General features: G+C 47.0%; 1 protein-coding gene across 1 annotated transcript in view; it reads left to right on the forward strand.

The window, feature by feature from the left end:
* Positions 1-15948, forward strand: part of LOC146209570 (uncharacterized) — a 54488-nt gene that overhangs the window by 12047 nt on the left and 26493 nt on the right. Inside the window, exons 3-8 of the mRNA XM_084580505.1 lie at positions 5268-5405; positions 5781-5822; positions 6830-6985; positions 12394-12432; positions 12998-13126; positions 15149-15187. Coding sequence (XP_084436631.1) covers positions 5268-5405; positions 5781-5822; positions 6830-6985; positions 12394-12432; positions 12998-13126; positions 15149-15187 — 543 coding nt within the window. The remainder of the gene's footprint in view (positions 1-5267; positions 5406-5780; positions 5823-6829; positions 6986-12393; positions 12433-12997; positions 13127-15148; positions 15188-15948) is intronic.

Below are 15948 nucleotides of genomic sequence, written 5' to 3' on the forward strand. Positions count from 1 at the left end.
CAGCTGTGTTCCACCGGTGCTCACCTGTGAGACAGAGACGTGGAGGCTAACGAAGAGGGTTTTTTTTTTTAAATTATGGACACTGCAGAGAGCCATAGAACGAAAAAATGCAGGTGTAACGCTCAGAGACGGGAGCGTGCCGAGTGAGTCAGGCAACGAATTCGATTTAGTAACATTCTACTCGAAATCAAGAGGTAGAAATGGGCATGGACAGGACATGTAATACCAAGGAATGATAACTGACGTTGGCTATTAGTGAAAACTGGATTACAAGGAAAGTAAAGTGTAGCAGGGAGTGTTAGAAAATCAGGTGGGTGGATGAGGATAAGAAGTTCGCAGGTGTCAAGTGGACACAAAAGCACAAGTCCGGGTTACTTTGAGGAACTTTGGAGAGGGTTTTTCGGCGTAGTCGGGCTATGATGATGATGTTTTACGGTTTTAGGAGGCACCTCTTAACAACCTAGTTATAACGTCGCCGCAGCTTTTGACGCTATTACTGCCGCATTGACCAATCAGTAAATTCCCTTACCATGACAGAATAGTGTTCGATGAACCTGCGCTAAACTTAATTTGCCTTTATTTTCATGAATGCAGTGAATCACATGCCTAGATGTTTGTGTAAAAATGCGTGCTGACGCAGCGCGTCTTGATGTGTGTAATGCCAGGCGTTGTTTTCAGTAGCACAGTTAATGGCGAGGACTAGTGGCCTGCGCTAAACTGCAGTATCCTTATCTTAATGGTAAGCTTTTCACTGATGCAGTAATGAGGTAATGAGCAGTGATATCCTTCTTGCCAATTGCAATACCGGCGATATCTCCCGTCCTTAAAGACGCAGCTCAAGTATCTCCTCATATTTTGGTTATTATAACGTTTGTTGCCTTTACGTTTGTTTGTTGAGGCTCTAATCTTTTCACCTGCAGTCTCACAGCGGTAAGGACTAGAACTTGTTTGCGGGCGCGGCTGCTTCATGGCGATAAGAAGCTTCGACATGATTTGTTGACGTTGTTTGCGGTTTGGTCTGTCTGGTGGGATTTAGCGTCCCAAAGCGACTCAAGCCATGAGAGATGCCGTAGTGGAGGGCTCTAAAAATTTCGACTACCCGGGGTTCTTCAACTTGCAATGACATAGTGCAGCACACCGGCACCTTGCTTTTCGCCTCCATCGAAAAGCGGCCGCCGTGGGCGAAACTCGATTCCGCCTTCTTGGGTTCAGTAGTCGGCTGCCATAACCACTGAAGTTCAACAGTAGGGCGCTGATGTAGCTACTTCAGTCTTTATATGCTTTATATGATAAACCTGGAACGGAGGATACAAGACAGTAACCTAGGTTTTAACCTGTCATATAGATTAGGTGGAAAGGCGGTAGAGCAGCGCCTCCCCGGTTTGATGTATGCAGATGATATTGTGCTGCTAGCTGAGAGTCTGGAAGAATTGTAAACTCTAGTTAAGTATTGCGGAGACGAAGGGGACGCTCTAGGCTTCAGTTTCAGCGCAGTTAAGTTGCGTCTGATGATTTTCAACGGCTCAACTGATCAGGGTCTTAAAATGCAAGGCCTTGAAATACCTAGAGTAGCAGAATATAAATATCTGGGGGTATGGGTAAACGAAGGATTGGCATACATTGGAAAGCATGACAAATCACTTAAGGCCAAAGGGCGAAGGAATGCTGGGATAATGAAGCATAAGACATTGTGGGGATACAATAGGTATGAGGTATTTGGAAAGGTATTTGGAAAGGTATAGGTATTTGGAAAGGAATTATGGTGCCCGAACTTACTTTCGGAAATGCGGTTTTGTGCCTAAAATCAGCGGTAGAGTCGACATTAGAAACAAATCAGAGATCCGTTGGACGATTAGCACTAGGTGCCCACGGCAAAACTACAAATGAGGCGGTACAGGAAGATATGGGCTGGGCATCTTTCGAAGTACGGGAAGCTCAGAGTAAAATATTATATGAGGAACGCCTGAAGAAATTGGACAGTAACAGATGGGCAGCTAAAGTATTTAAATACCTGTACCTAAAAAGCGTTGACTCACAATGGAGGAAAAGAACTAGGAAACTAACTAGTGAGTATGTTGGTAACAAGGACGGAGAAATAAAGAGCATTAAGCAACAGGTGAAAAACACAGAAGGTAAAAATTGGATAAATTCGATGGAAAAGAAACAGAGTGTGGAATTATACCGAAAGTAGAAAATGCAGATCAGGAAGGAAGATTTCTTTGATAACTCAAGAGGCAGTGCCCTACTCTTTGAAGCTAGATCAGGGTGCCTTAGAACACGCAGCTACAAAAAGAAATTTAACAATGGAGATGACGAATGTGCTGTACGCGGAAACTCCAGTGAAACAATTGACCATATTATACTCTAATGTAATGGTATCCATACGGAAGTTGGTGCAGACGCAATCACTATTCCTGAAGCTCTGGGGTTTAGAGATAACAGTGGCCGGGGGAATAAACCGGCAGTGGAAACTAGCAAAAAACGACTGGAAGGTTGGTGGCTTAAAAGCAGAGAAATGGCATAATGTTAGTAATGTAGGAACAAAATTTAATAAATAGAATGATGGTTGAGTTAACCATTCTAAATCAATAATTAAGATATAGGGAGAAAAATGAGCATGATAGCTACTGCTACCACCCCGTTTCAAAGGAGACGCTCCTATATTCCATCCATCCATCCATCCATCCATCCATCCATCCATCCATCCATCCATCCATCCATCCATCCATCCATCCATCCATCCATCCATCCATCCATCCATCCATCCATCCATCCATCCATCCATCCATCCATCCATCCATCCATCCGTCCATCCGTCCATCCGTCCATCCGTCCATCCGTCCATCCGTCCATCCGTCCATCCGTCCATCCGTCCATCCGTCCATCCGTCCATCCGTCCATCCGTCCGTCCGTCCGTCCGTCCGTCCGTCCGTCCGTCCGTCCGTCCGTCTAGTCTGACTAAAGAAGCGGTGGCCTTGTGGTAGAGCATCCGCCTCGCATTCGGGAGGTACCTGGTTCGATCCCCAGTGCCGCCGGGTACCCACCGGTTTTAAAATGGGTACAAGGTATCCCCCGGCCTGGTGCTCGGCTCTTCTGGGGTGAAATGCTTGGGAAAAGGGGTCACGGCCCAAATAGTTGCGCCGATGTGGCAGTGATTCGTTCCGCCATCGGACAACAATAAGTCCGCCTTGCGCGGCAACAGCCCATTATGTGGCCCTTTTTTTTTTTTTTTTTTTCAGCACGGCCTTTGCAGACCATGGTTGTTCGAAACTAGGCCCCCGAAGGAGCACAGCAGGGTTAGCAGAGCCTCTCCCAAACGCACACCCTTGAAAGAGCCGGGCGCCGGGCCGGGGGACGCTTGTACCCAATTTTACCGGTGGGTGTCCGGCGGCGGGTTTCGAACTGACCACCTCCCGCAGCCGAGATGGGCGCCCAAACCATAGCAATAAATAATTGCGGTCATTGGAACGAACGAAATTATTCAGTGTACACTGCAAATCATAGTCAGAGTTGACTATTGTGGCATTACTGATTACATGGGACATATTTTTATTGCGATAGCAATACTGCGCCAGGTTTCGGCCCGTCGCGTCATCCCGGGAAGGGCCACGTTTCACTTTGAACAGCCGCGAAGACTAAAAAGAAGAAGGCGAAGAAGAAGAAGAAGTTGACGATGAAGAAAAAGAAGAAGAACAATAACAACAACAAGAACAAGAAGAAGAAGAAGAACTCTCGGTCACGGGCAGTTAATGCTTTCGCTCCACATTCGGTTCAGCAGCATTGAATCCTTCTCATTTATATGTGGGCAGCTTACGCTCTCACGTCATACTCTTAAAGGATGAGCTTAAGTGTCACCAATAATGTAGCATCTTACACTAACAGGGCGTGATAGGGGAATAAAGTAGCAGGCAAAACAAGCTTCCGCCGTTGCTATCGCAATTCAACAGGGTTAACCAGAGTCAAACCAAAACAAATGTTTTTTTTTTATCTATTCCAGTAGCAGATTTGCTCCGCCGCAGCTGTGGTACTCCCACAATTAGAAGACATTCGAAACAGGTTTCCTCGCGTACCAATGATTTTAACTGGTGACTTTAACATTGCAACAACAATTTGACTTTCACATCTTACTTTCGTTGTTGTTGTTGTTGTGGCTGTAGGAAGAAGGAAAAAAAAATGCACGGGCCTGCTACTGGCTCAGTAGCTGAGCCACCTCCGCTGCCTCGTGCAGACAGAAGAGATTGATTGATTTATATAAAGGGAAAGGCTCGGTAACTGTCTCACTTGTTTGCTGTGGACACCTTAACCTCGCTACAAAAATTACTGCCGGCAAGCTAACATTTCTACTGACGTCAGCTGGCGCTCTGTTATTCCTACCAAAATCAAACGCTGCCGTCAAACGAGCGTCCATCCAAGCCTCACTTATCTGCGAAATCGAATGTCTAAGGAAAAATTGAAAGTGCTTCATCACAAACAGTTTGGCCTGGCGAAGAACTCTGGCCGCTGCAAGGCTTTTAAACCTGGACAAGGAGTTTTCTCTCGTTTCATTGATGGATTCTCGGTATCACGTGCTTTTAGCTCATGATGCCGAGAAGCCATCTATTGGCGCTCTTACCTCTATTGTTCTGTACTTTATACCAGCCATATCAGTTGGTCTAGATTTCGCTTTGAAATGCGTAGGGTATTTTTGTGTTGTGTTGTCTGCACGCAAAATAATCACCAGCAGTAACTATCATTATTGGCTGAACGTGCGCGATTGTTCAGTGAATTTTCCGGGTGTTGGTTTTTGTTTGATTGTTCTCACTTAGAGAAGCGTAATACAATGCATTTGACAGGGAGTGCATTCTCTTGTCATTGAATGCGTTGCATGTCGGTGTTGCAGCTTTATTTGAACTGGGGCAGTATCTGATTCGCGTATCTCTGCCTATCTGCGCTGGTGCGCGTGGGATGGAAAAACCATGCCCGCGCATCGTCTCAAACGTCATGCGTGAAAAAAGAACTATATACTTGCAGAAGAATATTAAATACACTATCAGAACGCATCAAGGGCCAGTTTGGCTACCTGTGCTGGCAGCGCTCTGGTCATCAGCCGCCTCCTGAATGTAGGCATCATAACCTGCTTTGATAATAATGCAGTAAGCCTATGATACCTTTAGCAGACATAACCCCCATCTCAGCTTCAGGCTCAGCAGTAATCCTAAACCGGAAGTGTTTTTTCTGTACTGCTTTCAACAACATCCAACATTTTTCTCCATCTCTCCCGTGTGCAGAGGGACGCCGAGTTCGAAGAAAGGCGGCGCCTGTGCATCGGCCTCTTGTTCCCGACAATACCGGAGGATCAGCTAGAAGAACATCTCTGCAAAGAATATAAGATGGACGACAACGAGGACGTGCAGAAGATGCGCAACGTGATGGGTTTTCTAGCTCTCTGCCTTAAGGCGCTTTTTTTCGGTTGCTGCTAGCACTATTTTGCCGCGCACTGCCAGGGGAGCTTTCAATAGACTTCGCAGAGACGACCGTCCCAGGCCAAGTTCAGGCCACAATCTGTCGGGACTGGATGTTGCAAGGTCCAGAGTCACACAATCTAAGGGATTTCAGTGGGCGATAATATCAAGTAGCGGTGAATTCGTATAACATCAAATATCATTGAGACACGATTCCTAAAATCTATATGTATTACTTTTACGTGCAGTCATTTCCAGAATGTGGCCTCGTAATTGGCTTGAGTGAACCCTTTTGTTCTCTCCGCCCACACTTTTTGCGCCGGTTTTATTTTTGTGCAGATAACAGCCTGTCTAAGAAAAAGTCTTGACACGTTCGGGAAGGTGAGTGAATTTCAGTGTTTTGCATATGCAAACAGCAGGTGTATTATTTCAGCCAGAAAAGCTAAATATACATATACTCGTTCCCATAATAGGCTTAGCTACAATTAGTAGTTGAGCGCTTTCCAATTAAGTTGTTTGGTATAGCTATGCAAAAATTCACCTTCTGTGGTAGCCTAAAAAAATGTTAAACGTTAATTAAGCCTAAAGCTTAATTAACGAAATCTTGGGATATTAATGCATCATAACGTTGATAAGGCAAAGCTTATGCTGCAGTGCGGGCGAGCTTATTGCGGTCACTTCCGAGTGTAACTATTTTGTAGTCTAATAGCTCCAAAGCCCCTTTTCCAAACAACCTCCTAACGCAGCTTTAGATAAAGATAAAATCATTTAGTAGTAAGGGGTTACTATGTTTCAGTAACATGTGTTGTCGGCCTAGTTGGTGCACTATTTCAGACATCTTATAGTTCCGCGAACAGAGACACACGCAAGACAGGGTACAGGACGAGCGCAAACTGCCAACTGCTTATTGGAAGGAAGCAGGAACGTATATTTAAACCCTCGGCCTAAACTAAACACAACAAGGTTAACGATAAATAAAATACAGATCTTTATTGATCATATTTATCGTGGACCTTGTTGTGTTTAGTCATACATGCTTAGGCTTGTCTTAATGAATTTGGATACCGGGTGGGGCGAGTGCACCAGAGTGGTCGAGGGTTTAAATATAGTTCCTTTTACCTTCCAGTAAATGCGCCTTTCAGGACGACATGTTCCCTCCTTTTAGCACCTATAAACCACTTCTTGTCGCTGTTAAGGTCGCAAGGTACGTGACTATCAAGGAGCAGTCATACTTGAAGAGCAACAAATTGAGAAAAATTGAATCAGCTGCGTGTAACTGTATACCTAACTGCCAGCTCTTTTTATATCAATTTGCCACGAAATGAAATGCTTCGCGTGCTGTCGCCTGACAATCCTGCGAACTTTCTTCTACCTCCGCACGTGGCCAGGACGAGCGGCAGGTGCTTGAGCTGCGGGCGTCGCGCATCGAGTGCATGCAGCGCTTCTTCGGCGACTCCCCGAGTGGAATCCGGGACCGCAAGTACTCCCGCCTAGCACAGCGTGTGCGCGACCTCGCCGACTCTGCCCTGGACACGCAGCACCAGGCGAGTAACACGCATATCCGCGCTCAACAGACAATTGTACTGGAGGTCATATTTTAGCACTGCGTTGTCAGGACCTTGGTTTAGTTTGGTTTGTGGGGTTTCACGTCCGAAAGCGACTCAGGATACGAGAGAAGCCGTAGTGGATGGCTCCGGAGGTTTCGATCAAATAGGGTTCGAGCACTCACATTGCACACACACGGGCGCCTTTCTTTACACCTTCATCTTAAAGCGACCGCCGCGGTTGGGATTAGATCCCACATTCTTCGGCTCAGTAGTCTAGAGTCATAACAACTGAACCACCGCAGCGGGGCAGACCTTGGAGCGCTCTTTTGACCTTGAATATAACGAAAAGTGTGAGAATGAACAGGCGTATGTTGCCGTGAATTCACACTTCTATTTCATCAAGCGAAAGTCCTGATAGGAAGAGGTACTGCAAATCTTTTGCTTCAACTGGCTGATAATTCAAAGGCGATGACGCTTGGATAAGGGAACGCTCCCTAACATAAAGATTTTTCTTGCACGTCACCACAGCCCAGCTGGAACGCCAATTTTTCAGCACCGCATCTACTCTTATAGTCACGTGAAGCCAAGTAGAACCCCACTTTCAAACGCAACGAACCTAGTGCGGTGGAAACTCAGCGTGTACGTGGTTGTAGGCTTTCTCCTTGTCTCAGCGGAGAAGCAAAACGCACCCTACTCGTCTGTTGACCTTTAGCCGAATATTAGACATGCCTAAATGGTAGAAATCTATCTTCACTCTTTCACCCCATTAAGACCCGTAGTGAATGTATAACAAGGTTTTCCTTAGAATCTTTTTTATTATAATCGGAGCCTCTGAAACTAATGACTGTCAAGCATGTTGTATAAATGCACCCAATTTTGTTTCGTTGGCTCCCGGCACCCCTGGATACTTCTCCACTTCAATAGGTCGCCTGATTTTGAGCTGCTAATGCCATGGATCAAGAGCTGCAGCCGGCTGCTAGTATACTTCCCTAGTTTTCCTCTGGGTTTTTATAACCCAATGTTTAATTTCCGGTGCTGATTTTCGATGTCGCCTGCTTATAAAACAGCTGTTTATGGGCCTGACGCCAGAAATTAGTAGAATTTGAAATAAAAGATAAGCAGTGTGGATGGCACCGCAGCTGTTTAGGTGAAGAAAATTTTCTTGCAATGCATACTGAACTATAATTACATTCTGGTGGTGTCTCATGGGGATTCTTGAATACATTTCATGTATTTTCCTTACAAGTTTGATAGGTAATATGCCAGACCAGTAATGATGTTGATTATGTTGTCAGTAAAAGCAAAAAGTGCTGTTGCCGCTCTATCCATCTTTCTGGACGGACATACGAAAGGAACCAACCGTCTTAACAACAACAAAAGCGTAGCGATATTTTTGTGTTGCTGGTCAAGGTGAATTTTAAGAGCTTAATATTTATTTGGCTGAAAACAATCGGTTAGTAAGTGGCAGAAAAATCATCCTCATTCTGCTATTTGAATGCGAACCCATTATTACTGAGTTTTGCGTCCAATGCTGTACCAACTAAGCTATGGCTGTGGATGCTCTATCTTCTATATCGCTTATAGGTGTTTATTGTGTGTAAACTATCATTAAGTGCTCGCTAAGGACGACATCGTCTGTAGCGGCGGACCTGGTACGTCCTGTATTTAAGTGGGTGTGACGTGGGGGATAATCTCATAGGGAAGGCGGGAGCTGTAGGCCATCCCGCTTACGGTATCTTTGGCATGAAGGCTTACAGACTTCAGTACTTGTAATTATATTCAGCAGGTAAATATTCGAAGTCACACAAAAAGGGCACAATCGAAGTCACAGTCGAACGACGCGAAGCAGGCGGCAGAATAACTGTACTGGCGTTGGGCAGTGCTGTAGAACTGCTTTGCTACGACACGTGGCCTAGCTCTCAACAACGGGTCTCAGACGCCGCTCTGACAGATTAAAAAGCCCCAGCCAGGGGAGCGTTGGGTGGTGTCATCACCATCAACAAGAGCCTGTCTACAACCACTGCAGGGTACGAGCTGTTCCCATATTCCTCTATTTAAAAACTGCTCCCGGGCCAGCTGCATCATCAGCGTTGGAGTAGGGATCCAATATCCGCCCTTACTGCAGCATCTTGGTTTCAGTCCGGGTGGCACGCGACTCCCGACCGAAAAAAAAAATAAACAAATCAGCAGCTCGACGCTGTCGACCCGATCTAATAATAAAAAAATGTCAGCAGCTTGACGCTGTCGAACGCAGATATTGAAGTTAGCTCAGGATGCTCTACTGCTGATATCACGGCCATGCATCTTCAATGCATTATTGTTGCAACCGGGGTTGCGTGTTCGATATATTCGAAGTCATGTGGTATGTATGCACGATCGGTATAAACGATGTCACAATTTCGTTATATCGAGTCAAGCGTCAATCCAGGGATAGCGCGAAATTCGTACTCAATACATGCACCTTAGCTAGCACTTAGTAATGGTCACATTTTTTTCTCCCTCTACTTTTTTCTTTTAGTTTGCACACTTTTTTTCATTTTCCGCTCCCAATTCTCTTTCTAAGCATAGTACCACGCCAGTGAACTTTAAACATCGGACAAATTCGCTGATTTTTATTAGAGTCTCTGTCTCTCTCTCCTTTTCTCTTTCTCACAAATAAACATCGTAAAGCTAATGCTATAAAAGCCGCTTTTAGGTGGTAGCGCATACCAGTCTAGGATGTAGTGTGACTATAGTCACCACTACTGAAACCACATTTAGTCAGCTGAACAGGGTGTGGTTGGTTGGTTGGTTGGGGTCTTTGGGTTATTCTCGGGGGGGGGGGGGGGAAACCGGACACGGGTTATGCCGGCCTTAATTCGCGGCGGCACTCTTGGTGTCCGGGGGGAAGGGGAGATGGGATGTTGGGAGGGGAGGGGGGGTCATCATCGTCGTCGTGGAGTCGCTCTCGTCGTCCTTGTCATCGGCTTCGTCGCCAGAGCCGTGGCCAGCCGGTCAGCAGGCCCGGTGGTGGACTACAGTCGTGCAGCCAGGCCGGACTCCTCCAGGAAGGCCAGCAGGAGCCGGTGGGCTGCCAGGGGGCTCCTGGCCGGGAAGAGCAGGTGGTCCTAGGTGGCAGCAGGAAGTCTGAGGGCCCGGTAGCCTGCCTCCATCTTGCGACGGTGGTGGGCGTGTGCCGGGCACACACAGAGGAGATGCCCCAGCGTACCTGCATCACCGCAGGAGGGGCATGCTGGGGAGGGGGCCCGGCCACGGACATACAGCTCCGTGGGCGTCCAGGAACCTCCGGTGCGGAGGCGTAGGAGGAGAGCTCGCTCCCTGCGGGCGAGCTTGTCGGACAGGCGGTGGAATGTCCTCCCCTCGGCGATCCGCCGATCGGGGTGCAGGGTCCTCACGGCCTTCTTGAGGGGGAGCCTGGAAAAGTCAAAGGCAGATACATGATTAGTCATACTTACCTGGTTGGAGTGGGCCGCCTTGGCAAGTGCGTCGGCCTCATCGTTGCCCTGGATGCCCGCATGGCCCGGGATCCAGTGCAGCGAGATGACGAAGCCGGCATCCTCCAGGGCCTGGAGGCGCGCTCGTAGATGGCAAGCCGATAGCTGGAAGCAGGACGGCTTGCGCAGGAGCTGCAGTGCCGGCCTCAAGTCGCACAGGATGGTGTAGAAGCCTGGGGGCTGACCAGTCTCCAGGAAGTCCGCTGCTAGGTGGAGGCCCGCCAGCTCGGCTGCAGTAGAGCTACCTGGAAAGGAGAGCCTACAAGAGCTGGACACCGCCACCTGTGGAGCCGTCATAGCCACTGCAGCCTGGCCCGTGGAAGGCAGGACCGAGCCATCAGTGAAGAGGAGGGTGCTCCCTTTGCACTCTTCAATCAGGGCTGCGGCAGCCTGGCCCAGGGCAGCAACTGGGGAGCGGCGCTTGCATACCCCCTCCAGGTCAAGGGTGACCTGCAAAGGAGGACGTGTTGGTGGAGGAGGGAGGATGGAATACCCTGGGGCATCTCTGATGAAGTCCCTGTATACAGCCGTCAGTTGTCCCATCCGTGAATGGGGGGCGCTGCACAGCCGTGCCAGGAGGGAAGCTCCGTCAGGGGCATGGTGAAGGCGGTCCACGTGAGTGAGGCCTCTCTGGAGGAGCTGCAGGGTCAGGAGCTGCAGGCCATCGTGTAGTAATGGGCACCACCTCTGATATGACTCAAAACTTGTACGCACATTTTATCAGAATGATCACTGACGCGTACCAGCGGTCATATTATGATTCCAAAATGGAGATCAGGCTCTTACTGCCGCAGCTGCTCCGATGTGGGTAGTTAAGTTTTATTTACGCCCATACTGCTCCAAATATAAAATAAATAAATAAAATTATTTGAATTTCCAGTAACATATTAAACCGTGCTGTAGGCTCTTTTAGGCACTTTCTCACAGCAGGCCAGGGAATTGCAATTTTCATTTGTGCATTTAGAGGAGGCTTGATTACTAATGTTGAAACCATCTGGCGTCACCATTTGATATTGTTTTCGCCCTGCTCTGAACTTTGTGTGTTATTGCCTGCAGACGCTGGAGATTGTGACTAAGCCTGAAGACTTATAACACTGAATACTAATGCGCGTTCAATTTTATTTAATGAGCCCCGCCCCCGTTCTTTTTTTTGTGAAAAGATTCTCTCTTCGTAGTTGTCCACAATGGTGAGGGTGGAGGGGGCTAGAGATAGCGGAATTCAATGCTTTTGCCTGCACGCAACAGCAAGCCGATACAAGGCGATAGAAGGATGCGGTTATGGTCAGTCGCGTCAATTTTGGCCGTTAAAAAAAAGGGGGAATGACTGGGAAGACGCTGAAATCATCGTTCCAATAAGCGCAGAAAGCTGGGCTAGTTGGTTTTTAATACTGCTGTGAGACATTATTCCAGCTCACGTAAAACACACGGACAAAGGTAGAGGAGACGTCATAAACGCTAGTCTACACTGAGGTTTGTTTCACAAAAATGAGTTTAAGTACAAAGGGGGCGCATGGACATAAAAGTATTCCGCGACCAGATAACAATGCCGCAAACACACACAGCAGGCACGAGTACCACGTCGCTCGCTTTTAACACATCAGCGCACCTACTATCGCCTACCTGGCTGATGCAACACGTACGTTTATGTCCTTGTACGCAATTTGTTCATAAAAACCTATTTGCGGAATAAATTTAAGCTGAAATACAGACGTTCGAGGTGTCTCCTTTGCCTTCGTCCGTGTGTTTTTATTTCGCTGGATTAATGTCTCGCAACTGTAAGGATCGTGCCTTGCATTGCTTTCACAATGCTGCGAAATTCAACGCGTGCTGATCGGTACTGTCACTCATCTAGAAATGTTTGTATAGTATTATACATGTATATTTCCCAGAACTAGGTTACGTCTTTTTCAGATCGCCTTCTGCATGCAGCAGTACCAAGCACCCGAAGAAGTAAGCACTTCTGTGTTCATTTGAGTATTTGGGAAGCATAAGAAATATGCAATGGTCATGGTGTTATTTAAAACCCTAAATGTAAAATATCACTTCTGATCATGTATATCTGTCATTAACATAGCGCAAATAATACAGCTAAGAGATGCAGATAAAAAAGTTATGTAACATGGGCTGGTGAGCTAGACAGTGCCCGGTGGGGACGACAGACTATGAGTTGTCTCCTCTCTTTCGCACTTGTTTCTTGCGCTGTGTTGGATCACCTGAACACCAACTAACCTTCTAGATTACCCTAGCACTATTTTTCTCGGTAACATCTACGCACAGGAATAAGTTCGCACTCAACTTTTCCTAATGCATGCTAGAAGGCTGTCGGCAACCTATGAAAAGTTCCAATGTGATATTTAAACAGAAGGGTCAAATGGTATCGAACCAAGGAACGTACTGCGTGCAGTCGAACGATTTCGGCATAAATTTGTGCACGAATAAGCTTGAGTTCTGGCTTTTCGAAGGAACACAACATCTTATTATGTAGTGTTTTGCCGTGGCCCATCCATGCTTTTAGGAGCAGCGGGAGAGGAATAAAGCGAAGCCATCTTGCATGAGGCGCCTTCTACCGGATGTGCCGGAAGACAGGCTCGAGTCGGTATTTCTTCAGCACCTAAGAAACAGGAGCAGCATGCTGGATATTGCGGTGAGTGTGTCCTGTATGAAGGCAAGCTCTGCCTCATTTTGACTAGACCTTCTTTCTGCTTGAAAGGAATTGAGCGGACGGGGTATGTACTATAGCACCTCTTATTGCGTCCTAGACTGCTTTCTTTCTGCGTTTTCTTCATAGGACGGAACGACGAAACACGCTGCGAGGTGAGTTAAGAGAGCAGAGAAACATACATGCGCGCATGTGTCTGTCTCTTCCCTCTCGTCTCGTTTGTGAATGCTGTTTCGCAGTCGAGCCGAACTTGAAACAACCAGCCCAACTCAGCCCTCTTCTTGGATTAATTTTGTCTTTTTTTCGCTCAAAGGCTCCGAAGTGCAGCGGCATAAGGTGTTTATTCATTTTCAGTGTTTGTTTGGTACGTCTTATTACTGGAAACGAATTACATTAGTACGTCTTATTACTGGAAACGAATTACATGTATTTGATAATTTTTGTGCCCTACATATTCTATTAGCTTTTCTAATAAAAAATCAGTTGTGAGTAAGCGCTCGTGTGTGTTTCCTTCTTTTTTTGTCCTTGTCTTCTTCGTGCTACGTTTCCTAAAATGCGAATGCACCAACTCGCCCAATTTAGCATTCTTGTGGGCACCCCTGGCACTTTCTCAGGCATAGCATGCAACCCGTGTTTCGCGAGTTAAATGCGGGCATTTTAAGAGGCAAATAATGAAATGCTGTTGCAGAAAGGCGTACGCATACTGAGCGTTCGTGCCTCCGAGCGAGCGGCCCAGCTTTCGCAAGCGACAGACAGAAGGCACACTGTTTCGTTCGCTCAAAAACACTTAAGCTGCAAAAGTGGTGAGCAGAAAAAATATTTCAACATACGCTAGCGACAAAGAATGCCTTTACAGCTGCAGCTTCATGACAATACCTGCCGAACCTTTTATATGTACGCGTGGTTAAATCGTACCGAAGCAACGCTCGGCACCAGCCTTGTGATAAAAAACGCTGCTTTTGTTTTAACGCGGTAGCGTTAAGGAGCTCGTGTCGCAGAAAAGCCGGTGTCGTCGGCGTCCAGTGAGCGATAAATCCCGGCATGCACTTCATAAATAAACATGCACTTCATAAATAAACATGCACTTCATAAATAAAAACAAAGTTCCAAGATGGGCTGGGTGGGAATCGAACCAGGGTCTCCGAAGTGTGAGACGGAGACGCTACCACTCAGCCACGAGTTCTTTTTTTTTTCCTTTATTGCATGGAAAAACTTCCGTAAAAAGGAACAACTCCACTTACTTAAACATGTCCATGTCTAAAGTTACCGGGCTGCTTAATACGAGCCCGTCATATCCCCAGCCCGACAATGCACAATCATCAGAACATCAAAAGTCTGGGAGACATACACATGCGTCTAGATACGGCATCCAGTTTGGAGGTTCTTCACGTGCAGCATATACACGAGTTCGATGCTTGAAAGCGGTACAAAAGCGCTTCTAGTGAATGCGGTGTTGCCTTAGAAACATGCCGTAGAACGTTATACTGCAGTGTATATCGGTAATTATGAGCATGTTACTTACAGAAGTCGCAGTTACACGAATAGCGAAGTACGTTTCCGCTACATTTCTTCTGCGCTCTGCGCACATGCAGAGCCATCTTGCTGCAAAAACAGAAGAACCCCTCCTCGCAATGTGTGGCGCTGCCCCGACACGTGGCGCGCCACTCGCCCTTGACGTTTCGCCGTGCACCCTCACAGGTTGTAGAATCAAGCGTCTTTCCTTTCTTTAGATCACTATCTTCGCTCACCCGCTTCTCCCCTTCGGGCCGCGCGGGTACCGGTGCGAGGATGCCCCAATATTTCTCTCAGCTTTGGATTGCCATGAAGTTTGGTGCCGAAGGTAGATGCTGAGTAGTTTGCTATATATTTCCTTTTTGGTTCGCTGTAGACCACACTTATGTTTTTTTCCCTTCGACAGGACTTCCTTTTATTTTTCGTGCAAAGTCTAACTGTGTCGCCGTGTCCTTAGACCCACTGCTTACATTGGTGCTCTTATCGTTATTACAGCTCATATTCTGCACATTCATGGAGACGCCGACGGGAAAAGTAAGTTAAGAGGCCATACCTGATTTGTTTTCACTCTAGGTCTTTTTGAGAGCAGCGCTTTTGACAGTTGCCCAGAATTCCTCGACGTGAAACCTAGAACATACGCAGTGACGTTAAGGATTCGAGGAGAATGATGTTCGGAGAGAGAATATTTAAAAATTTTAGGTCAGCCTGATGGGCCCATAGTCTGTAAATGGCAGTTTAGACTAGGGGCCATCGATCTGTGCAATTTGATTCTCCTCTGCTGAATTCCTATTTTTTGCGATGTTTATTGCCTCGGGGCCTAAAAGGATATGTTATGATGGATGAGTGGTGTACTCAAATAAATAAAAAACGGTTAGCGGTTGTAATGAATTCCAGGAGGGAACGATGATGCGGTCCCTGCGTCCAAGCGGCATATGACGACGAATTTTGGGGGGAGAGAGACCAACTGCCATCAGGTGCCGGAACCGCGTCGGCTTCAGCGCTGGACATTCCTACAGTAGGTGGTGGATATTGGCTTCAGCATCTCGGGACTTGCAGACGGGACACCCAGTGTGGAGATACAGATCTAGAAACTGAGGCTACATGAGTCACTGCAGGTGTTAGTGGAACCCCAACTCGGATCCTATGAAACACAATCTCCCCTGCACGGGTTAGACCGCGGGGGAGGCTTACCGTACACGGAGGTATAAAAGCACGTGTGCGGCGTCGGAAGTGCTCTTTTTTTGTGAAATGTAGGGCAGCATTCAGTTTCAGGAGTTTTGGCATTGACGAGGTTG

This window comes from Amblyomma maculatum, chromosome 1 (assembly GCF_055883805.1).
Source record: "Amblyomma maculatum isolate TAMU_Amacu chromosome 1, ASM5588380v1, whole genome shotgun sequence".
NCBI lineage: Eukaryota > Metazoa > Arthropoda > Arachnida > Ixodida > Ixodidae > Amblyomma > Amblyomma maculatum.